Here is a 25,160-nt window from a genome sequence, read left to right as displayed (position 1 = left end):
AATAAATAAATAATAACCCAACCCAGGGCTGGTTGGTGAGAGTCAGGGCAGTGAGTGAGTCAGAGCTGAGATAGTGGAGCAGCCTTGGCCCCTGCTTCCTGCACGGGTGGGGGCAGGGAGGAGAGGTTGGGGTGTGGCCCCGGCTCTGCCCCACCTGCTGTTTGATCATCAGCTCCGGTTGTTGAAACAGTCACAGGCAGTGCGAGGCACCCTCTGATTTACAGAGAAGCACTGTAGCCACAGCTACTGGACAACTGTTTTCATCATCAACTTTGGTTAGAAAACATGGCCGTGATAAAAATCGTAGCCTGTTAATGCTGTATTTAAAAGATGATACACTGCAAATATTCTTTAAACTTTAATCTTAGTTCAAGCAGAACATACTCATTTTCAATAAAAATTGAACCACCGTGAGTTTTTCTTTATTGCATGCGTGTCTCCGTATGAGTGTTAGGAGCTGATTCTATTGGGGACAGCACCTCTGGGGAGAATCATTTCCTCCTTGGCATGTGTGCCTAGGGTGATGGAGAGTTCCTCCAGCCTTCCCCCGAGACAGGGCCAGAGTTCACCAACTGTCCACACATCCAGGCAGATTTCCTTCCAAACTATTGCTGGGTCTTCCTCTTTCCTTACAATCCATGTTTCTTAAAAGAGGCATCATTTCCCTCCTCACATCTTACGTCTGAATCCAGCATAATCTGCCTTTTATTAAGATTTCTTTTTTTTTTTAACTGGAGTATTGTTGCTTTACAATACTATGTTAGTTTCTGCTGCACCGCAGAGTGAGTTGGCCGTATGTACACATACCTCCCTCTTTTCCGGATGTCCTTCACATTTGGCTCACCAGAGAGCGCCTCGCAGAACTCCCTGTGCCGTGCATCCTCGTCAGTTACCCGTGTTAAACACGTAGTGTGTGAGTCCCCATTGCTCCACCCACTGCCTCTCCTCCATCCTTGGGACCCTTATGTTTGTTCTCTGCATCTGCATCTCTAGTCCTGCTTTGCAAATAAGGTCCTCTATACCATTTTTCTAGGTTCCACATATGAAAGTGAAAGTCGCTCAGTCGTGTCCGACTCTTTGCAACCCCATGAGCTATACACTTTTTGGATTTCTCCAGGCCAGAATACTGGAGTGGGTAGTCTTTCCCTCCTCCAGGGGATCTTCCCAACCCAGTGATTGAACCCTGGTTTCCAACATTGCAGGCAGATTCTTTACCAGATCAGCCACGAGGGAAGCCCAAAATGTGTGTCATATATTTATTTTTCTCTTTCTGACTTAACTCTGTGACAGTCTCTAAGTCCATCCATACCTCTACAAATGGCACAGTTTCATCCCTTTTAATGCTCATAATTTTCCATTGTATAGATATGTGTGTGTGTACATATGTGTATATGTATACATATATGTGTGTATATATATGCCACATCTTCTTTATCTACTCCTCCACTGATGGACATTTAAGTTGCTTCCATGCCCTGGCTATTGTAAATAGCGCTGCAATGAACTTTGGGGTGTGTGTCTCTTTTTTAATATTCAAATTTCTTAATGCCATATCTGTAGATCTGTTTCACCCCTAGGTTACTTCCAACCTCCCCTTCATTTCTCCTCTCGGGCTCTCCTTGCCTAGAATGGCCCTTCCTCCCTCCTTTACCTGGCAGTCATCTCCCTCCTAAGACCTTGTTCCACGCCCCACTTAGGTGAGATCTTCCTGATCTTTCAGACATCAGTTGCTTCCTCCACAGGTTTTAGTTTGTACTTAGACCGTAACATTGCTGTCTTTCACTTGGTTGATCAGTTTACATTCTGTCCATTCCACTAAATGCCAAGCTTCTCGAGGGGAGAGAAAATTTTCTTCTGTAACTTTTGTATGAGCAGCACCTGGTATGGTGCCTGGCACAGAAAAGATGCTCAACTAGTGCTGACTAGCTGATGAGCAAACTTCCGTGTATTGTTCTGTGTATGTAGGTAACACCATGGTAAGGGAATATGTGCTTTGTTAACAGGGAAATCAGGGTGGGGTTGGGCTCTGTCCTCTTCTGTGATGAAACAATCAGTTTTGGTGGTATTTTTCTGGATGCCAGCTAAATGTGCATTTGGTACTTTGATTTCTTATATTTTAAAAATTGTTGCATTATTCTATAGACTTTTTCATGAAGCATGGTTAACTCCAAGACTTAATTGCTAACATAGAAACATAATACCTACATTAATAAACCAAGGGGGAACTTTTCCTTTTTAACTTGGGGGCTTCATTAATAAATTTTTCTTTTAACTTAACTGGAAATTATTGTTATTTCCCTGAAACAAACAGAAATTTGCTTTAAAGCAAACTTTACCAAGAAAAAATATGGGAATTAAAAATTGTAATTAATCTGGTCTTTAATTTGGGTTAATTTTTTTTTCACTGCTCCTGGGAAGTGTGTTTGCCTGGTTGTAGGCATTATTGTTTAAGAAACCTTTTCTGGAGAAGTACTTCCCCACTGCTGGCAATTTTAAAACCCTGAGTGGTTAACCAGAAGGAATGTTACAGAGAGGGTTAAAGTAGGAATGGGTACTTGAAGGGCATCCACTGAATAGATGCTCTGAGAACCTGTTTCAGTGAAAGGCTGAAACTTTCTCATAAAGAGATCGTGGTTTATATGATGAGCTTTCAAAATGAACACACACACACATAACTAAAGCCACTCAACAGACCTATCATATTTAATACTGTAAAATACTTTAATTTCCTGTCTTCCACCATTTTCTTTTTCACATTTACTGGATGCCACATTGCTTTCTCCTACTTGGTCGGACCTTTCCTGTATCTTTAGCTATATTTGACCATGACTTCATCTCAAACATGTAATCTATGCTCTCTATTTGAGTTTATGTCTTTAAAAAATATTTATTTGGCCACGTCGGGTCTTAGTTGCAGCACCCAGGATCTTTGTTGCAGCATGCAGACTTCTCAGGTTGCAACCTGTAGGCTTAATTGTCCCCTGGAATGTGGGATCTTAGTTCCCCGACCAGGGATCAAACCCATGTCCCCTGCCCGGGAAGACGGATTCTTAACCACTGGACCACCAGGGAAGTCCCTGATTTCATGTTTTTTGCTTGGGGCCTAATTATTTTCTTTCTTTAGAGATGCATTTAGTGAAACCTCAGCCTAATAGTCTCACATTTTTTAGTGTTACTTGGTTGACTTAAGAATTACAAAAAAAGAAACCCTGGCAAGACAGTCTGATAGTGTCACGAGACTCAGCTAATTACTGAACAGAACTACAGAGCTGGTCTTTTCAGCCGCACTCCAGCAGGGACTGGAAACCTCCCTCTCACCCTGCCTTTCAGCAGGAACAAATGCATGTCTTCCTTGTCTTTGCAGTACCCACAAGTGTGGAATTAGGCAAATGTAAAGTTTTTCTTCCCTGTTTACAAAATCTAAAACTTGCCAAGAGAAAGTTTTTTTTGTACAACAGAAAAAAACAGAAAGTTTTTTATGCTGTGAGGCCAGCACTATGTTATCTCCATTTCACAGATCAAGGAGCCAACTTTTCTAAGGTGGCTGTTGGGTTCCTCTCGGTGCACACCTGCAGTCCTCAGATGCTGTGATTCAGCATCTCCAAGGAGAATGGTAACAGCAGGAACTGCCTCCCTCCTTTGAAGGACACATTTATCTTCTTGAGGAAATATATGTAAGAGAATTGGAATTTCCATTTTGAAATAATATGTAAATCCTCTAATAACTGTTGAAAAATAAATAAACAGGAATAGCAATGTGAGTAATTCTAATAGCAGTTAATGCAAAAATCCCTCATATAACAAACACCCTCCACCTCCATCGTCCACATAACAAACTTACCTTCCTTTATCTGTAGACCACTTTGGTGAGTGACTGGGCAGCCCAGGGGCTAATGGGAAGGTTGAAAGTGGAGGTTGCTTTTAATGGATCTTGAGCTACTGAAAGAATTGGGTTTGTAATTTCTGGTTGATCAAAGGGTAATCCCTGTGAAGATTTACAGTTCTTGTAGTGTGTCTGTGTCCCGCACCCCCAGTTACCAAAAAGTCATTTCTTTTTTTTGAATCTATTCAACTCAAAAGGGCAGTTATAGGTGTTGGAAAATCATTTCTGACATTGAGGGCTACTAGATACTAGAATGAGACTTTGAGAGACTGGAATGTCTTAGGACAGAAAAGCAATTCTGAAGACTGTTGCTAATAATAAAGTACCATCGTTTGAGAAAGAGTTCCATTGTCTTTCATAAATTAGACTTGGTTTAACTGGGAAGTGTCACACTTTCCGGAAATGTCAACTGACGTGGGGAAAGCTTGGGGACTTGTGCTAGAGGAAGGGAGCCCGGTGTGTAGGTCTGACATGATTTTGGCCGAATAACCACTCTGGGCAGTAACTTCTAATCCTAGATGTCTATAACATCTTGTCTTCTGCCTTCCCCTAAGAGTGTTAGCATATTAAGTAACGAAATAAAGAATGGAAAACTGAAATAAAACATGAATAGTTCCCACAGTATACACAAATAAATTATTTACCGAAGCACTACCCCAGTCTTCATTCATTCAGTGAAATGTCAGGATGTGTTAGGCACTTTTGTGTTTTCACAAATTTAAAAGACACATAGTTTAAAAAGACATAATAGTTAGATTGAATTTAAATCTCACTGAATAACAGACTAATGAGAAGAGTTTAATTTTAAGCCCATCCCAGTTGATTTAAATTCAGAGCTGGAAGTCATGTTGTATGTGTGTGTGGGTATATATATATATATATATAAAAGTGAAAGTATTACTCACTCAGTTGTGTCTGACTCTTTGTAAACCCTTGGATTGTAACCTGCCAGGCTACATGGGATTTCTCAGGCAAGAATACTGGAGTGGGTTGTCATTCCCTTTTCTAGGACATATGTGTATGTGTGCCTACAAACAGAATGTGACCTACTTTCAATCTGAAGTCAAGTTTTATGGGTCAAGACCAGCATTCTTTTTCCCTGTTTTCCCATTATGGTATGCTGGGCTTCCCTGTTGGCTCAGATGGTAAAGAATCTGCCTGCAATGCAGGAGACCTGGGTTTGATCCCTGGGTTGGGAAGATTCCCTGGAGAAGGGAATGGCTACCCAGGATATTGAATATGGTTCCCTGTGCTATACAATAGGACCTTGTTGTTTATCTGTTTTGTATATACTAGTTTGCATCTGCTAATCCCAAACTCCCAACCCTTCCCCTCCCCAGCCCCCTCTGCCTTGGGAAGTTTGTTCTCTATAGTTTGTTCTCTGTATCTGTGAGTCCATTTTTGTTTTGTAGATAAGTTCATTTGTGTCTTATTTCAGATACATATAAGTGATATCACATAGTATTTGTCTTTCTCTTTTTGACTTACCTTGATTAGTATGATCATCTCTAGGTCCATAACATGTAACTGTAAATGGCATTATTTCATTCTTTTTTATGACTAATATTCCATTGATGTATAAACATCACATTTTCTTTACCCATTCATCTGCTGATGGATATTTAGGTGGTTTGCACATTCTGACTGTTGTAAATAGTGCTACACTGAACATAGGGGTGTATGTATCTTTTTGAATTATAGTTTTGCCTGGATATACACCCAGAAGTGAGATTGGTGGATCACAGGTACCTTTCAGCATATCCTCTCCAGTATTTGTTATTTGTGGACTTTTTCATGCGGCCATTCTGGCTGGTGTGATACCTCCTTGTAGTTTTGATTTGCATTTCTTGAATAATTAGTGATACTGAGCATCTTTTCGTGTGTCTGTTGGCCATCTATATGTCTTCTCTGGAGAAACAGCTATTTAGGTCTTAAGGACCAGCATTCTTAAGCAATGAAATCAAACAGAATAAAAGTATGGGGTTGGCCAAAAAGTTCATTTGGGTTTTTCCGTACCATTTCTCTGGCTGATGTAAACCTGAACGAACTTTTTGGCCAACTCAACACTAGCCTATCTGGAATGCAGAAACGGGTTACAGTGTCAATGCTTTTCTTATTCTAAGTTTATGTTAAGTGCAATTGAAAGCTATCTCACAGGCCTGTATAATTCTTTCTCTAGAAATAGAAGGGTGAGTCAAACTAATAAAATATTAGGCTTCTCCTAATGGGAAAACTCTAAGAAAGAGTTTATCTTAAATGATATATGGAGAGTAAATATCATAACAATATTAATAACTCCAGCTTTAATAGTGCCAAAGAGTCACTCTACACCAGTCACAATTCTATGAGTCACAAATTTTGTTTTCATAATGTCAGCCCCTTTTGTTCTGGATTATGTATGGAAAGGTGCTCATTGTAAAGCTTATATATTACAGAACTTCTTAGGTTTCAATCCCAGCTTGTCCCTTTCAGAACTAAGTGACTGCCAGGGAGGGGAGGTACTCAATGCGTTTGCCCACTATACCTAGTAGGAATAATTTTAAAAAGCTACTGATCAGAATTATTTGAGGTTGTGTTCATGAAGTATGTGTATTTAGTACACACTCAGCTCTCAGAGACTGGTGGTTGTTCCTAACTGTTTGCTCAGGACCCAGTGATGGAAATACATTTAGTGCCTCTAAAAATCAGCTCAAGTGTCAACACCCTTAAGGAAACCCAGGTCACCTCTGATTTGGTAAAAATATATAAAGGAAATCATGAACTCAGAGTTCTTGTGAGTCATTCAGATTTTAAGAAGCTGATTCTTTAGTTTTGAAAACAGAAAAAAAAAAAAATCTCAGAACCGACTTCAACTAGGGTTTATTTATTTTTCATATTTCAAGTCAGAGTGAATACTTTTAGAATGACCCTTGACTGTTTCCGGAATTTGAACTGATCCCATTTGTCATTGCAGATAGAGGGACACAGATGTTTGAGGACAGAAGGGATGGGGGAAAGTGGGGACCAGCGTTGTTTCTGTCACCGACTACAGGACCAGTGGGGTCTGTTCTCTTAGACATTGTCTCTCTTTAATGGCTGAGGAAATACAAGTGCAGTAATTCACTGGCGGTCTCAGGCTTTGGTGAGAGGAGGATAAATTTAATTCAGGTCTAGGTATCTCCCCTGCCAGTGGTTTTTCTCTCTGTGCTTTGAGCACCACCGTATAAATGGACTCTTTGTAGCATCCTGACCCCAAATGCATAAAATGCATAAACTGCCACAGGTCCTTGGCTTTTCAAAAGAAGCGTCTTCCTGGGCTGTGATGCGCACACTGAGTTGGTACTAGCGCCTTGAGCCATTCTCAGCATTCTGGCTTCATTATTGCACCAGTCCAGGCAGAATCCACACCTTTCAAAAGAGAAGCAATTTTTTGCATTAATTATACCACTTCTTTTAATCTCCAACAATATATACAAAAATAATAAGGAGTAGTTATAATTTACCAAGCATGTGAACTTAATTAAGGTAAAGGAATTACTAGTTTCTTTGACAGCATTCCAGAATCACACTTACACATACAATCAGTTTGAAGAAAACAACAGAAGTCTGAATTTAAAGACCTTTTGGGACTTCCTTGGTGGTTCAGTGGTTAAGACTCCTTGCTCCCAAAGCAGAGGGCCTACGTTCAGGGGGCCTGGTCAGGGAACTAGAGCCCACTTTCCACAACTATGAGTTTGCATGCCACAGCTAAAGAATCCTGCTGCTACGACTAAAGACCCAGAACAGTCAAATGAATAAATAAATATTTTTTTAAATGAAAAAATAAAGACCTTTTAACAGACCAATATTCATATGCAAAAAAATAAAAAGGGTATAACAAATGAATTCACTGGCCTGCTTTCCATAGCAATTAAAATAGAGTGGATCCTATAATATCAGCACAGAATATAACTTCCCAAAAACATGGGAAGTATTGCATATTCATGCTTGTCTAGCGGTCCTTTGCTGATAACAGTGTGAAGTTTGTCATCTCCACCCTGGTGGCTCAGATGGTAAAGAATCCACCTGCAATGTGGGAGACCTGGGTTCAACCCCTGGGTTGGGAAGAACCCCTGGAGGAGGGCATGGCAACCCACTCCAGTATTCTTGCCTGGAGAATTCCATGGACAGAGGAGCCTGGCGGGCTACACTCCTTGCAGTCACAAAGAGTCGGACACAGCTGAGCAACTAAGCACACACCTCCGTTGCTTTCTTAGAAGGGCTAATTTGTGAGCTTTCTTTCCATCCTCCCAGTGTCTGCAGGGTATGGAGATGTGTTCTTTGCTTCCTCTTCACTGCAACACCCCTAACTTTGCCCTGGTTTGCTCAGGCATTTGCAGTGGTCCAAAAATGTCCAGACTCTCCTCCTCATCAAACTTCCATTCCTCCGGCACTTCTCTACCCGCTAGTTTCCACATAGGCTATGCTATGATTTTTCTCTGTAAGATGTTAATGTCTGGTGGCCATTTATTGTTTAATTTGCAAGATAAACTTACAAGATAAATGCAGGTAGTGGTTAAAACTGTGGCCTTTGGCACTAAACAGACCTAGATTCAAATCACAGGTTGTTTTGTCACCAGCCATGTTGCTTTGCACAAGCAGCTTAACTTCTCTTTAGAAGGGCGTGCTGATACCTACCTCCTGGAGCCATGGTGAGTCTTAGAGGAGGCTGTGTCAGGAGAAGGTTTGGCATTTGGTAAGAGCTCACTTTATGGCAGGTATTAGTGTCCCTAGAGCACTTCATTTTCATGTCAGGAGATGACAGTGTCCGTTCCCAAAGAGAGTCCTAGGATGGGATTCCAGGCCAGAGAATAAGTAGAGGTCTTGGAGCAGGTGGTCCCCAGGTCTTACCATGTAGGTAGCTGCCTGGTCCTCCTGTACGTGGTGCTGGCATTTACCTAAGAGGGGAGACTTGAGGATGAAGACAGTCTGTCTCATGGACATCATGGATAATTGATGTGGGACATCACTGTAGATGGAGTGCTTTCTAAGCCTATATGTGAAATAAATTGAATGCACAAAAAGGATTCAGTCATTTCAATTTGCCATAGATCTATGCTACCCAGTCTGGTCTCCAGACCAGCAGCATCAGCCCTGCCTGGGACCTTATTAAAAAGGCAGATTCTTTGCCACATCCCAGACCTACTGAATGAAAATCTCTGGGAGTTGGCTCAGTCGTTTCCATTTTACCAAAGTTTTCCCGGTGATTCTGATGCACCCCAGCACTCGAGAGTCACTATAACAGAACATCTGCCCAAGGCTACCAACCATGAGAATCCAGAAACTATCAGTCTATGTCTTTGGAGGCTATCCTAACAGGCTCTAGAGAATCTTCATGGCTGTGTGTTCCCATATGCTTCACTTTAACATTTCAAGGACACACCCAACCTGAGAACAGACCCTGGAAAGTTTGACTCTATCACCAGACATGACATTAACATGAGATCAACTTCACCCTTATTTCATTAGATTCTCATTTCTTCTTTCCATGGTTTTGTTCTTTTTGATGCTTTGAGCTGGTTGTGTACTTTAGGGTTATCCCTTTGTGTGTAAATCACTAAGATTAATAAGAAGTACCTTCTTAACTCAGATGCAATTGACATACATTTTTTTTTTTTTTAGAAACCTGTTTTAGCCACTTGTAGTTTTGTTCCATTATGCCAGTTTTGGGAAACATTTAAGCCATATTTATATCTCCATGCTGATCAAGTAGATGTTTATATTCTATAGATATTTACAAACTAGTGTACAAAACATGTAGCTTGTGTGTTGCCTTGTCATCTTTTTTAGGAAAGAAAGTCCATTCAAAATGTAATACAAAGTGTTTTTTTACTGGGCTTCAGTTTATGGTGCTTTACAGATAATGCTTTTTTAAAAATTGGATGTTTGTGGCAACCCTGCATGGAACAAGTCTGTTGGCACCATTTTTCCAGCAGCATCTGCCTGTGTCACATTTTGGTAATTTCTCCATATTTCAAACTTCTTCATTATTGTTGTATTTGATATGATGGTCTGTGATCAGTGATCTTTGACGTTGCTATTGTAATTGTTTTGGGACATCACAAACCACATCCGTATACCATGGCAAGCTTAATTGATAAATGTACGTGTTATGATTTCTCCACCAACAAGCCATTCCCCCATCTCTCCCTTTCCTCAGGCCCTCCTGTGCCTGGAGATACAATATTGAAATTAGGCCAATTAATAACCCCAACAATGGTCTCTAAGTGTTCAAGTGAAAGAACAAGCCTTACCTCTCTCACTTTCTTTTTTTCAAAATTCTTTTTTTTTATTTTTTAAATTATAAAAGTATGATAATGCATTTACAGAAAATACAGAACAAAATTACATATAGTTCCACTATATATTACAATTACTCTTAAGTAGTAAATTAGAATTTTAGTTGGAGTTTCAATATCAAACTCTCAAAAATTAATAGAATGAATATACAGAAAAGTAGAAGGATATAGTAGACCTGAAAAGCACCATGAACCAAGTCAACATAGTTAAGGCTTACACAATTTTCATACAACAGTAGGATATACATCTATCCAAGTTCTCATAGACTATAAACTAGGAGACACTGGAGCGTATCCAGGGACATAAAAAGGGTGCAAAAATTTCATGGTTTAAAGGTATTGAAAGCATACAGAGTCTGTTCTCTTATCACTGTGTTAGAATTATCAAAAGGTAATTATGTTAGAAACAAATTATCAAAGATATTTGAAAATAATCCACACATTTTCAAGTGCAGTGTGACCTTTACCAAGAGAATCACATCTCTCACTTTAAATCAACAGCTGGAAATCGTTAAGCTTAGTGAGGAAAGCATGGCAAAAGCCAAGAGAGGCCAAAAGCTAGGTCTCTTGCTCCAAGCAGTTAGCCAGGTTGTGAATGCAAAGGAAAAGTTCTTGACAAAAATTAAAAGTGCTAATCCAGTGGACACACAAATGATAAGAAAACAAAACAGCCTATTGCTGACATGGAGAAAGTTTTACTGCTCTGGGTAGAAAATCAAAACAGCCACAACATTTCTGTAAGCCAAAACCCAATCCAGAGCAAAGCCCTGACTGTCTTCCATTCTACGACAGCTGAGAGAGGTGAGAAAGCTAGGGAATAAGAGTTTTAAGCTAGCAGAAGTCAGTGTATGAGGTTTAAGAAAAGGTGTCGTCTCATTAACTTATAAAATTGCAAGGTGAAGCAGCCAGTGCTGATGTAGAAGCTGCAGCAAGTTATCCAGAAGATCTAGCTAAGATAATTCATGAAGGTGGCTACACGAAGTGAAAGTGGCTCAGTCGTGTCCGACTCTTTGCGACCCCATGGACTTTACAGTCCATGGAATTCTCCAGCCAGAATACTGAAGCGGGTAGCCTTTCCCTTCTCCAGGGGATCTTCTCAACCCAGGGATCAAACCCAGGTCTCCCGCATTGCAGGTGGATTCTTTACCAGCTGAACCACAAGGGAAGCCCAAGAATACTGGAGTGGGTAGCCTATCTCTTCTCCAGCGGATCTTCCCGACCCAGGAATTGAACCGGGGTCTCCTGCATTGCAGGCGGATTCTTTACTAACTGAGCTATTAGGGAAGCCCCCAATTATCAATGTAGATCAAAAGAAAATGCCATCTAGGACCTGCATCGCTATAAATGCAACAACGAAGCCTGGATGACCACACATGTGTTTATGACATGGTTTATTGAATATTTTAAGCCCACTGTTGGAACCTGCTGTTAAGAAAAAAAGATTTATTTCCAAATATTATTATTGTCCATTGACGATGCATCTGATCACCTGAGAGCAAGGATTGAGAGGTACCACAAGATTATTGTTATTTTCATGTCTACTAACCCAACATCCATTCTATAGTCCATGGATCAAAGAGTAGTTTCAACTTTCCAATCTTATTATTTAATAAATACATTTTTAAGACAATAGCTGCCATAGATAGTGATTCCTTTGATGAATCTGTCAAGATTGATGACCTTCTGGAAAGGATTCACCATTCTAGATGCTTTAAGAATGTGGTTCGTGGAAAGAGGTCAAAATATCAACATTAACACGAGTTGGGAAGACATTGATTCCAGTCTTCATGGGATACTTTGAGGGGTTTAAGATTCAGTGGAAGAAGTAACTGCAGATGTGGTGGAAATTGCAAGAGAACTAGAAGTGGAGCCTGCAGATGTGACTGAATTGCTGCAATCTCATGAGAAAACTTTCATGAATGTGTAGTCGCTTCTTATGGGTGAGCAAAGTATGTGGTTTCTTAAGATAGAATCTGCTCCTGGTTACTTTGTTGTGAAAACTGTTGAAATCATAACAAAGACTTAGACTATCATAAAAACTCAGTTGATAAAGCAGCAGGAGGGCTTGAGAGGATTAACTCCAGTCTCCAAAGAAGTTCTGTTGTGGGCAGAATGGCACAGAGCATTGTGCTCTGCAGCACAGCATTGCACGCTACAGAGAAGTCATTCTTGAAAAAAAATCAGTTCAGCTCATTTTAAGGAATTGTCTCATTTTAAGAAATTGCCACAAGCACCCCACCCTTCAGCAACTACCACTCTGATCAGTCAGCAGCCATTAACTCCAGGCAAGATGCTCCACCTGCAAAAAAGATTAAAAAAAAAGTCAAAAAAAGATTATGACTCACTGAAGGGTCAGATGATGGTTAGCATTTTTAGCAATAAAGTTTTTTTGAATTAAGGTATATACATTGTTTTTTAGACATAATGCTATTGTGTGCTTAATAGACTACAGAGTAAATATTTTTATATACACTAGGAAACCAAAATATTGATGGGATTACCTTTATTTCAGTATTTGCTCTATTGAGGCTCTCTGGAGCCAAACCCCACAAAATCTCTGAGACATGCCTATATGTTCACCATGAAATGCTTTAAAAGAAAGTGTGATGACTCTTTAGCTACAGTGGCTCTCATACAAGAACAAGCCATGCATTCAAATCATAGGACTTCCAATCATAGGAGGGAATCGCAGATACAGGGGTTGATGATAACTCTCTCAAAAATTATATGTTCATATCCTAAGTACTAGATCCTGTAAATATGACCTTGTTGGGGAAAAAGGTCTTTGCAGATATAGTAAGTTAAGTATCTCTAGATGAGATCATCCTGGATTATGGTGGGCCTTAAATCCAATGCCAAATCCTCAGAAGAGAAGAAAAAGGGAGAAGAGACACAGAAACACAGAAAAGAACACGACATGCAGACGGAGGCAGCTTAGAATGCTGGGTCTGCAAGTCCAGGGATGCCAAGCATTGCTAGCAACCGCCAGAAGCCAGGAGAGCTAGGAACCTTCAGAAGGTTCCAGCCCTGCCAGCACTTCACTTGGAACGTCTGGCCCCAGAACTATGAGAGAATATGTTTCTATGGTTTTAAACTTCCAAGTTTGTGCTATTTGTTATGGCAGCTCTAGGAATATAAACTCATGACACTAGCTCATGACACTCCCTTTTACTGTTTGCAGCTACCAACATTTATAAAACTTAGGTTCTGGAAACTTTCTTGAGGAAATAAATTCAGGAAGATGTAACAACAGGTTTGTTGTTGTTTAGTCACTAAGTCATGTCTGACTCTTTGTAACCCCGTGGACTGTAGCCTGCCAGGCTGCTCTGTCCATGGGGTTTGCCAGGCAAGAATACTGGAGTGGGTTGCCATTTCCTTCTCCAGGGGATCTTCCTGACCCAGGGATTGAACCTGCGTCTCCTGCATTGGCAGGTGGATTCTTTACCACTGAGCCACCTGGGAAGCCCCCCTAAAAACAGGTTGAAAGTGAAAGTGAAGTCGTTTAGTCGTGTCCGACTCTTTGCGACCCCGTGGACTGCAGCCTACCAGGCTCCTCTGTCCGTGAGATTCTCCAGGCAAGAATACTGGAGTGGGTTGCCATTTCTTTCTTCCAGGGAATCTTCCCAACCCAGGGATCGAACCCGGGTCTCCTGCATTGGAGGCAGACGCTTTAACCTCTGAGCCACTAGGGAGTTTTATTCCTACACCAAGGATCATGAACCCTTAAGCCAGCAACACTCATCAGAGGACATTAAGACAGTTTTCAGAAACAGGAGACACATCCATTAGCGTTCTGTTTATTGGACTAACATGCGTGTGGACAAAGCAGTATCAGGGTGTATGATGTAGAAGACTTTGACAGTCACCGTGTGATAGCAGGGCTGTTTTGCCATCTACAGGTGAATGGCTTAGAGGCGAACAACAAAGGGAGTCAAGAAGAACAGGTATTTCTTGTATAAGGTCAAACGGGAGTGTGTGACTCTGGTGTCTTAGTTTTGTTTTTTGTTAGACTATTCATGGAGCCATTATTCATTTTTTACTCAAAAATTTTATGGAATGAATATCATCTGAATAATGTCAAACACCGAGAAGGCAGCATTATTAATGACAAGTTCCTTGCCTTCATATACATGTGTAGCTAATGAGAAATGATAGTGATAAATAAACAAACAAAATATTGATGTGTGGTATGAAGGAAATGGGTAAATAATATAACCACCTGGTAAAAGGTAGCCTTGCCAGTCTTGTTTTTGGCATAAAGTGAAAGTGAAAGTCGCACAGTCATGTTCAACTCTTTGTGACCCCATGGACTGTAATCCATGGAATTTTCCAGTTTAGAATACTGGAGTGGGTAGCCATCCCCTTCTCCAGGGGATCTCCCCAATCCAGAGATCAAACCCAGGTCTCCCAGATTGCAGATGGAATCTTTACCAGCTGAGCCACCAGGGAAGGCCCCCCCTGCCCACCGCCTTTTCTTTGAAGCATATTGAACATAATTGTGTTGTTCATTTATTTATTCATCTACTTAATTATATTCTGTCTCCTTCTGAACTGTAAGCACCATGAGATCAGGGACCTCATTTTGTTTTCTGCTGATCTCAAGTGTAAGGATGCTGCCTGGTATATAGGGAACACAGAGCAAATATTTATTCAATGTATGTGTGGACTGAGTAAGGGAAATTGGATTCCCAGGCAGCTCAGTGGTAAAGAGATAACCTGCAATGCAGGAGACTCAGGTTTGATCCCTGGGTTGGGAAGGTTCCCTGGAGAAGGAAATGGCAACCCAGTATTCTGCCCGTGGACAGAGGAGCCTGGTGGGCCATGGGGTTGCATTAGAGTTGGACAGGCCTTAGTGACTCCGCAGCAACAACAGCAACAAGGGAGCATGATGGAGAGAAACTGGCAGACCCCCTGGGCAAAACTAGGGGGCCCAACACGCATTTTATTTGTATTTGTATTGCATTTGTTTTTAAAATTCTTTACTTTTCTAAGCTAGCATTTTTTTAGGGGAGAAATTTTTCAGGTAGAGAAGGTATGAAAAAATAAAAACTTTTAAGATCTAGAATAAGTGCTGGACCAAAGCACTTTTATTTATTTCTCTTTATTGCTAGATATAGTATTTGTTTTTTAAATTTATGATTGATTGATAATTTTTAAGAGGCTTATTAAAATTTTAAAACAAAATTGTAAGACTATTTTTTTAAAACAGATAGCATGAAGAATCAAGGAACTCAATTTAAGTTCAGTGATCTTTTCTTATTTCAAAATTTAAGAAACTGGCCTGCTGAAAACACAGGTTTGCATTTAAAATTATCTGAAATATAGTCATAAAGACTTGTAAAATTTTAGGATATAAAATGGTTTTCCTTTGCTATCTGTTTTATCTCTTAACTTTAAATATTTACTTTAAATCAAGAAAATTTGAATTCCCTTAGAGAAAAATGAGCAAAAGACAGAACAATAAACTGTTACAATAAATGAGTAAAATTTAAAAACAAAGAGAAAGAATATAAAGAAACACAAAGAACCAGAAGCCAAATGGAAGACTGTTCTATTCTTTAGCAATCAAGGAACTGCAAATAAAATAATGTAACCTGCTTTGCATACCAACTTGGAAAGAGACAGTTTGAGGAAACAGGAAGTCATACAGTTATTGTGAATATAAACTGTTTTAACCTTTCCAGGAGCAATTTTACAAAATGAATTATAAGCCTCGAAAATATTTTGCCTTTGACCTATTAATTTCACTTCTGAGAGTATATATTAATGAAAAAGTGAAATATATATGGCTATTTTGCCATGAAGATAATTAGATGAAGTGCTATTTAAGGTAGCAAAGTATTAGACATCATTTATAGGATCAATAAGAGCAAAATAAAGTTTATAGCATTTTATCTTAATCCAATATAATAGTACTTAGACATTAAGACTATTTTCCACAATTTTATTTAGTGACGTGGTAAGATGCTGAAGATGTATTACAGGGGGAAAGAAGCAAATTAAAAAATAATTGTTACAATATTGTTTAAAATATTTACATATTTTGGAGAAAGGGAGACAGAGACTGTGGTAGGAAAAATGAAGGCTACACAGATGTGTTTGTAGTGGGTGGAAAAATTGTGCCTGCTTTTCAATATTTTTCTTATTTGTTCATGGTCTGTGACTTTCCTATGGTGATCACACAAGCGTCTATGTTAAAACGTGTGTGCTTTATTTAAAATGTGAAGATCCATAGTCTTGCCTTGAAGTTTCCCTGGAGAAATGAATAAAATTACGGACAAAGGGCATGAGTAGGCAGTTTATGTAAGGAGACACCTGCTTGGCTATCCTGGATGTGAAGAGATGCTTGAACTCATAGGTGATGGAAAAAATGGAATTGTAATGACTTTGAGATACCACTTTGTACCCACTGAATTGGCCCCCACAGTAGAAATTTGGTGAGAAAGACGGGAACTAGAATTCTGGTCAGGGTCTAGACCAACATTACCCTTTACAGGAAGTGCATCCAAGGCCGTTCTGAGAGCACCGAGGTAGGTTTTTCTGCAGTTAACCACCAGTCCAGGTCCCAGTAATAATAAGAAGTTTTTTCTTTTAAACAAAATCAAACTGACTTTATTATATTTTGAGCTCATTAGTATTATGGGCTTTGTTTTATTATTATTTATACTATGGATAGAAAAATAGGAGTCTAATTCACACAAAGTGTGTTGCATGAATAAGAAAACGTAAGTACAATTTTGGCGAATGATCACATGAATTTAGATTTTGTGATAAATGAGGAGAAAATGGCCAAAATGATCAGATATATGAATTTTAGGAAAGCAGACTTCAAAAATTTGCAGCATTCACGTAGAGAACTTGCTGAAACCTCAAGAAACCACTGACCCTGGAGTCGCAGGGCCGCTTAGGACACAGGTGAGGAAATGACCATTTGACGAGAAACATGTCAGATATTGTAGACAATGAATGCTTTATACACCCTGAAAGTCAGTCATGATAACTCACTCCTAACTTAGAAAAACATTCGAAAGATTTTATAAACAAAAAAGACTCCAGTATGGTCAGCATTGTACCTTCCTCTGACCCTCACTGTGGGGCTGGAGTATGAGCAGAGAGAAGTATGCAGGGCCTGATTGTGAAGGATAGTGTAGGTCATGGTGTATGTTTTAGCCCTAAAAAATTATTAAAAGCACATAATTAGAGTTTTCATTTTAGAAAATAATTATAGAAATTTAGATAAAAAGAACGTACGTGATTAGGTGATCAAGCTGTGAGTGAAACAGACCTCAAAGAAAAGCAGATGGACCTTACCATGATGCCAGCCAAGCAAGACGTGGTCAGTGTTTGTTTCGTACACAAGAGATGGAGTGAAGGTAGGTTGTCATATCCAAGGAGGCCTAGAGTAGAGGGAAAATCCAGATGGTGAGCATAAGCTAAAACCTCAGGAAGTAGTAGTGAGGATTAAGAGTAAGAATATCATGCCTCGCCCTGAAGACCAACTAAGGCGGTGACAGTGCAGACAGAAGACCAGGGATTTTTATCAGTGTTGTCTGTGGTTCCGGAGAGCTGGAGACTACTGAAGGCTCCATCTGGGGAGAGGGGATAAGTAAATTGCGGTTGACGGTCACCACGGAATTCTGTGCAGCCACAGCCAGGATTAGACATGCAACCAGTAAAGTGGTTACATCTGAAAAGGTCCATAGCGAGGGTTGCCAGATAAAACAGAGAGTTAAATTTGAATTTCGGACCAACAACAAATACTTTTTTAGAGTATGGTCCAAATATTTGCTAAATCTGGCAACCCTGGTCATAGCATGGCACAGTTTGTGAAAATGAAAGCTATGAACACAGGCAGATCGACCCAATTTATTTCATAAGCATATAGAGCAAACATGTCAATAGCTATTGCGGGGGCAGGGGGACAGAAGAGATAAAAAGGATTATTTATTACATAAATAATATTACATAAATAAATGAGAGGGCCTTAAGTTGACAGGTGGATGGTAATGAACTGAATCAGACTGACTCAATTCTCTGTACCTAAATCCAAGAAGAAGTAAAAAAATAAAATTTTCTTCACTCTCCTGGATTTCTTTACTGAAGTCCTGAGACTGCCTGGCTGATAGATTATTCTGTCCTACAAAACGATCCCTATGAAATAGTCCGGCATTGCTGGCAAAATTAAATGGCAGAAAAGAGAGTAGGAGAGGGAGTGGGTAGGTGACAAGGAACTCAGGGGGAAGAAATTTATAAACCGAATGAAAAATAAAACTAATGAACAAATCGTTTAGGAACACTGCTTCTCCTAGATTTACTGTTTTAATACAGGAATGGGCTCACATTCTTATAGAGTAAATAGTAGTAAAAGATTATCCATAAGCACAAATCCTTAACTGTTACCATGGCAATAGTCAGCCGAATAGACAAAGTTGCAATTTCCCCATTGGAAAATGATACTTCAATACATGTCACCAGTAACATTGACTCTTAATTTTTTTTTTTTTTTTTCATGTCACAGCTGATTACAAGGAGAGCTTTAATACGATTGGCAACATCGAAGAGATTGCCTATAATGCTGTTTCCTTCACCTGGGATGTGAATGAAGAAGCAAAAGTGAGTGAGAAAGTAGCATTGATTCATTGGTCATACCTTTTAAGTATCACAGCCTTTCTCTGCAGTGGAATCTTTGACAAAAGCCTCTGTGAGTAGAGAAAGATCTGTTAACTTGAGCCAGAAAAACGGGAAATGAACCTATTGGGTTTCTCTAGAAGTCACACACATTCAGTTACTGAGAAGCTAAATCAATCGCCTTTTGACAGGCAAAGGGGTGTACCTGTCTCTCTGGGGCCTCCTGCTGAAAGGGCCAGGCCCCTTGTCCCTCCCATTCCTCCAGGCCCCCAAGCTCCATTTTATCACTTGGGGCTGATGGGACTGGGCTTAAAAATCTTTTCTCCCTGTACTGGTTTCCCCAAACACCTCTGCAACTGCCTCTTTCTTCAGAGTTGCACAGGTAAGCAGCTGGAAGACCCCACCCCGACTCCTGCCCCCTCCAGGCTTCACCTGGTCAAGGGAGGGAGCAGGGCTGCAGGTCTCTGAACTTCACTCCCTGAGAAAAAGCCACCACTGTGACCTTGAGCCATTTCTTTCCTGTTGACCTTAGGCTTTTCTTATTTCTATCTGGTGCCAGCACAGTTAAGAAGTGCAAAGGTAAAAATCTCTGGCCAGGTGCATCCAGAGGATAGACGTCCACCGTTGCATGGATTTGGGTGAAAAAAAGCAAGACTTGAGGATATTCAGACTTATTTTCCAGCCACGAGTCTCTGAGTATATGGAAACTGAGTTTTGTGGCTGTGCCCACTCTTCATCCTGGGTTCTGTACCATCTGATTCTCGAGCTTCATTTTGCACCAAAGGGAAGGTTTCAGATGAACCCTAAGCTTGTTTTCTGCTTCGGTTACTTACCATCTAGGCGGGCGTTAGAAGACTTTGTCTTCGAATTAATGAAAAGGTCAACGTAAACAACCGCTGTCAATGCTTCATTGTCTGCGAGCAGGGGAAGGCCGGGTGAGAAAGGAAACTGGATGGGAGTTCGTGGGCATGATTTAGAGATGAAGATGAATTGCTCAGTGTCTCATTTCACTCAGGTGTAAAACAAAGTAAATGAAACTGGCGTTAGGCCCAAGGAAGGTGACCTAAATGGGCAAGCAGAAACAGAGCTCTGGAGCGGCCGAGGGAATGTTCCGGGGGCTCAGTGCATCCAAGGGAAGGAGGGAGGCCTTGTGATGTGTTGGGAACTCAGGGACCGCACAGAAGGGCAGGAAGAGCTTTTCCTCAAGGCTTTCCTCTGCTTCCGCTTCCAGTTCCTCACCCGAGCCCCAGGCCTTCTCCTAGTGGCCCTTCGCTTCACCCAGAGGCTAGATTATTGGGCTGGGTAAGGGAGAGGCAGCATGTGCGGTGGTGTCAGGGCCCGGAGTTGGAATCCTTGGCAAGGCATCTGACCCCTCTGGGCTTCAGTTCCCTCACACAAAGCAAAAACAAAACAACTTTTCCGATTGTCTCTGCTGTACCAAGCATGTGCTTGGGGGGTTTGATATGTGAAAAGTCAGCCTCCGAGAGAGGTGGGGGACAGCAGTGTGTGAGGAGTGAGGCATGTCCGAGAACAGCCATCCACTGTGAAGACAATGGGATCCTACCTTTGGAATACCTTGTCAAGGTAAAGCCAGCTGAAACTGCACCCTCATTTTCCTTTTCGTGGAATCTGATAATAAGTTGCTAGAATGTAAATGTATTAACTGTCACCAGTCAATAGAACTTTTTAAAGAAAATGCCAAAACCAGAAGGCACATCTTGAATGATGGTGGCTCTCTGGTCAACCAATGAGATGGTTAATTTGGGGTTGAGTTGACTCTTCTTTCTTTTCCCATAGGCAGGGCTCACTTGTCTTGTTTAAATATGTGTGTTTGTACATGTGTATTGTTCCAGGCTGACACATTTACGCTCACATATGCTTTGACAAATGGCAGTACTTGCTTGTTGTAGCACAACTTGTTTCTTTAATACATATTTTTAGTAGCTATTATTTGGTAGTTGTAATTGTGCACAGTCTAGATAAGTAATAGAAATAGTTCCAAAGAATTTTACTGAACTACTGGAAGAACTTTTAAAGAAAAACCATAAAAATTAAATTCATTTCATTAGGTAGGCTGAGAAGATTTTTTTTTCAGGCTGCAGGACATAAAGGTTTTTCTTTAAAATATAATTGATCAAAAATATACAAGTAACTCCTACAGCTCAACTCCAGAAAAATAAATGACCCAATCAAAAAATGGGCCAAAGATCTAAATAGACATTTCTCCAAAGAAGACATACGGATGGCTAACAAACACATGAAAAGATGCTCAACATCACTCATTATCAGAGAAATGCAAATCAAAACCACTATGAGATACCATTTCACACCAGTCAGAATGGCTGCGATCCAAAAGTCTACAAATAATAAATGCTGGAGATAGAACTGCCTTATGATCCAGCAATCCCACTGCTGGGCATACACACTGAGGAAACCAGAAGGGAAAGAGACACGTGTACCCCAATGTTCATCGCAGCACTGTTTATAATAGCCAGGACATGGAAGCAACCTAGATGTCCATCAGCAGATGAATGGATAAGAAAGCTGTGGCACATATACACAATGGAGTATTACTCAGCCATTAAAAAGAATACATTTGAATCAGTTCTAATGAGGTGGATGAAACTGGAGCCTATTATACAGAGTGAAGTAAGCTAGAAGGAAAAACACCAATACAGTATACTAACGCATATATATGGAATTTAGAAAGATGGTAACGATAACCCTGTATACGAGACAGCAAAAGAGACACACACAAAAAAAAATAAATAAATACATAAATAAAATAAAATAAAATTGATTTTATAATAAGCAGGCTGCAAAAATAACCCCACAATTACACAACTGGGAAAAAGTTTTCAACAAAGCAATGCATATAAAGGGCTTCCCAGGTGGCTCAGTGGTAAAGATTCCACCTGCTGATGCAGGAGAGGCAGGAGACATGGGTTCGATCCCTGGTTGGGAAGATCCCATGGAGAAGGAAATGGCAACCCACTCCATTATTCACGCCTAGGAAATCCCATGGACAGAGGAGCCTGGAGGGCTACAGTCCACGGGGTCCCAAAAGAGTTGGACATGACTTAGCAATGAAATGACAACAAAGCAAGGCATGAAAGGTATCCCTCTCACGGTGGAATTGTTTATAATTTTCATATTGTGGAATTCTCAGAAGCAGTTGCCTTGGCCTATGAGTTCCTGTTGGTAACAACCACACAGAAATCCACTGGAGGCTTCGGGATCGGGGCCCCATTCAATGTCAACTGTTGTTTTGGTTTTGGTGTGGCCAGAGGACACAAATTTGTGACCCACCACCTTCATATGGTCCACAGAACATAAATGTGTGTGGGTTTAATGCACTTTAAGTACTTTTATTCCAAATTTTAAAATATTTCACCCGCATTTAATAATCAGATTTTTTTTTTTAATACAAGTTTCCAGATTCTTTTGGACTCCAGCAACATTAGCCCGAGTGTTTGCAAGGCTGTGAGTGGCTCTTGTGAGGCACCAGTGTTCTCTTGAATGCTTTCTCTGCCTTTCTCCCTCTTGGAACTTCCCTTGCCTGGTCCTCATGGACATTTGAGTTTCCATGCCTGAATCACACCCTCTCAAGCAACCAAATATGCAGTTTACCTCTTTATTGGCTTTCAGTGTTAGGGAAAGTAGTGACACAGGGGAGCTTAACACAGGGAGGAACGGGGCAGTCAGCAACTCCGTCACCCTCCGCTGGTTCTTCGGCAGCAGGTTGCGCAGAGGTTGAGCTGGTGCCCATACAGAGAGTTGCAGTGCCTTCCTTTGGAACACACAGAGTGGTAGTAAATCTTGATCTTTGAACGTGTTAAAAAAAAAAATCAGAATCACTTGGGTCCAAATGTAAATATATACAAACAATTTGAATAATACCATTTCAAGGATAAAAATTATATATATATATAATTTATTAAGTTTATATATGCCTATATAAATTTACCTATACAAATACACATATATACAAACATATATACATATATATGTATACATGTATATATAAATACATGTATATATGTATACAAATGTACATATATATACATATATAAATTTACATATACATATACAAATATAAACATACATACATACAAAAATATATATATTTGCACAAGACCAGCTTTGAAGAACGCAATAGCTGAAGAAACACTACGAATGTTCTTTGAGCCATGTAAGCATCATTTGAGAAACCCAAGATAGCTTTTGTGTCTTCCCAAGATAGCTTTTATTTGGACATTTGGCTTCCCTCGTGGTTCAGATAGTAAAGAATCTACCTGCAATGCTAGAGACCGAGGTTCAAGCCCTGGGTCAGGAAGATCCCCTGGAGAAGGGAATGGCTACCCACCCCAGTATTCTTGCTTGGAGAAACCCATGAACAGAGGAGCCTGGTGGACCACAGTCCACGAGTTCACAAAGAGTCGGACACGACTGAGCGGCTTTCACTTTCACTTTTGGTTTTGGTGCATTTACTAAAAGAGTAGAATAGTCTCATATGTGGTAGTCTCCCCACGTACGCATCATCAAGACCTGATGACAAAATTTATGGATTTTTTCCAGAACACTACTCTTGTCTTTTGCTGCTGACCTACATTCTATTCTTACCTCTCCTTTAGTGGGAACAGAAGTAAAGAAAGAACGTGAAACTGTAATCACTTAGTTTAATTTAATTACAGGAGAAAATTTGGCCAGGGAAGGTGTTAACACTGTTTGTTAAAATAAGGTTGTGGGATTAACTCCAGGTTGCCAGTCTCAAGAGCAGTGTGGTTCTGGCAGAATTCCTGCAGAGTTTTTCCTCCCAGAACCGGTTCTGCTGGTTATGCTACAGTGTCTCTGCACAATGACACCTGCTGGCCAGAGACGTTTCCCACTGTCTAGAAGCTCTTGTTGGAGAAGGAAATGGCAACCCACTTCAGTATTCTTGCCTGGAGAATCCCAGGGACGGAGGAGCCTGGTGGGCTGCCGTCTATGGGGTCGCACAGAGTCGGATACGACTGAAACGACTTAGCAGCAGCTCTTGTAATGTGAACGGGTGTCCCGGGGTCCCTGGGAATGACTTAGGTAGCATCCAGGTAAGTGAGGTTCTGAGCATCCTTGCAGTCACAGTTTGGAAGTTGATGGGGTGGGGCACAGGATAATAAAGAAGATAAAACACTGAAATGGCGCTCAGGCCACCAGGTCTCTGGGCATATGAATAGCCGGTTTTGTGTCTTCCTCCTTCTTAGCTTTAGCTTCTCAGCTGGAAAATGACAGGAAGGGGAACCGGGCAGGGTTGACAAAGTATTAAGGTTCCATCCTTATGATTCTAGTGGAGGACTACAGGGCTAAGTTTCTTCGTGTGACTCCCACTTACAAGGTCATTCAATGTTTCTTTCTCTCCACAGCCAATCCAGTATCTACAACGTAGATTTGTTGCTCGCTAATTTCCAAGATGAGAAATTCCCAGGCAAGCCCCTATTGAATTATTAAGGAGCGGTGAGCTCTGATTCCTGGCACCGAACGCTGGTGATGACATCATCTCAGAGCAGGAGCTCACAAACCCTAATTACAGGCTTCCTTTTCTCCCCAGTTTCTAAGGAGATTCTTGAAACCAGGCCCCTTAGTTTTGTCCACAGCCCTTTTCTCAGTTCACAGTGATTTCAAGATGAAACCAATTTCGATGTGCTACAAAGGCCTCTCTCATGTGACCACAGAGGAATTACCTGAATGTTAAAATGCTGCTTAGTGCTCGGAGGAAAAGGTTTCTATTTTGGTCTTTTCACTGGAATCAGTTTAGTTCAGTTCAGTCGCTCAGTCGTGTCCGACTCTTTGCGACCCTATGAACCGCAGCATGCCAGGCCTCCTTGTCCATCACCAACTCCCAGAGTTTACCCAAACTCATATCCATTGAGTCGGTAATACCATTCAACCATCTCATTCTCTGACGTCCCCTTCTCCTCCTGCCTTCAATCTTTCCCAGCATCAGGGTCTTTTCAAATGAGTCAGCTCTTTGCATCAGGTGTTCAAAGTATTGGAGTTTCAGCTTCAACATCAGTCCTTCCAATGAACACCCAGGACTGATCTCCCCCAGGATGGACTGGTTGGATCTCCTTGCAGTCCAAGGGACTCTCAAGAGTCTTCTCCAACACCACAGTTCAAAAGCATCAATTCTTCAGTGCTCAGCTCTCTTCACAGTCCAACTCTCACATCCATACATGACTACTGGAAAAACCTTAGCCTTGACTAGATGGACCTTTGTTGACAAAGTAATGTCTCTGCTTTTTAATATGCTGTCTAGGTTGGTCATAACTTTCCTTCCAAGGAGTAAGCGTCTT

At 40.7% G+C, this 25,160-nt stretch overlaps 1 protein-coding gene and 1 non-coding gene across 3 annotated transcripts in view; one reads left to right on the top strand and one right to left on the bottom strand.

Moving 5' to 3' along the window:
* The window catches only part of GRHL2 (grainyhead-like 2 (Drosophila)), a 171,783-nt gene that overhangs the window by 87,292 nt on the left and 59,331 nt on the right, over positions 1-25,160 (top strand). For both annotated transcript variants that reach the window (XM_010863509.1, XM_010863508.1), the window contains exon 8: positions 18,719-18,813. In XM_010863509.1, the coding sequence (XP_010861811.1) occupies positions 18,719-18,813 (95 nt within the window). The remainder of the gene's footprint in view (positions 1-18,718; positions 18,814-25,160) is intronic.
* Positions 13,821-13,892, bottom strand: TRNAW-CCA. The gene has a single exon. It is a non-coding gene; the product is annotated as a tRNA-Trp (tRNA).

This window comes from Bison bison, unplaced genomic scaffold (assembly GCF_000754665.1).
Source record: "Bison bison bison isolate TAMUID 2011002044 unplaced genomic scaffold, Bison_UMD1.0 scf7180017864491, whole genome shotgun sequence".
Classification (NCBI taxonomy): Eukaryota; Metazoa; Chordata; class Mammalia; order Artiodactyla; family Bovidae; genus Bison; species Bison bison.
This window is presented reverse-complemented; position numbering and strand designations above follow the sequence as displayed.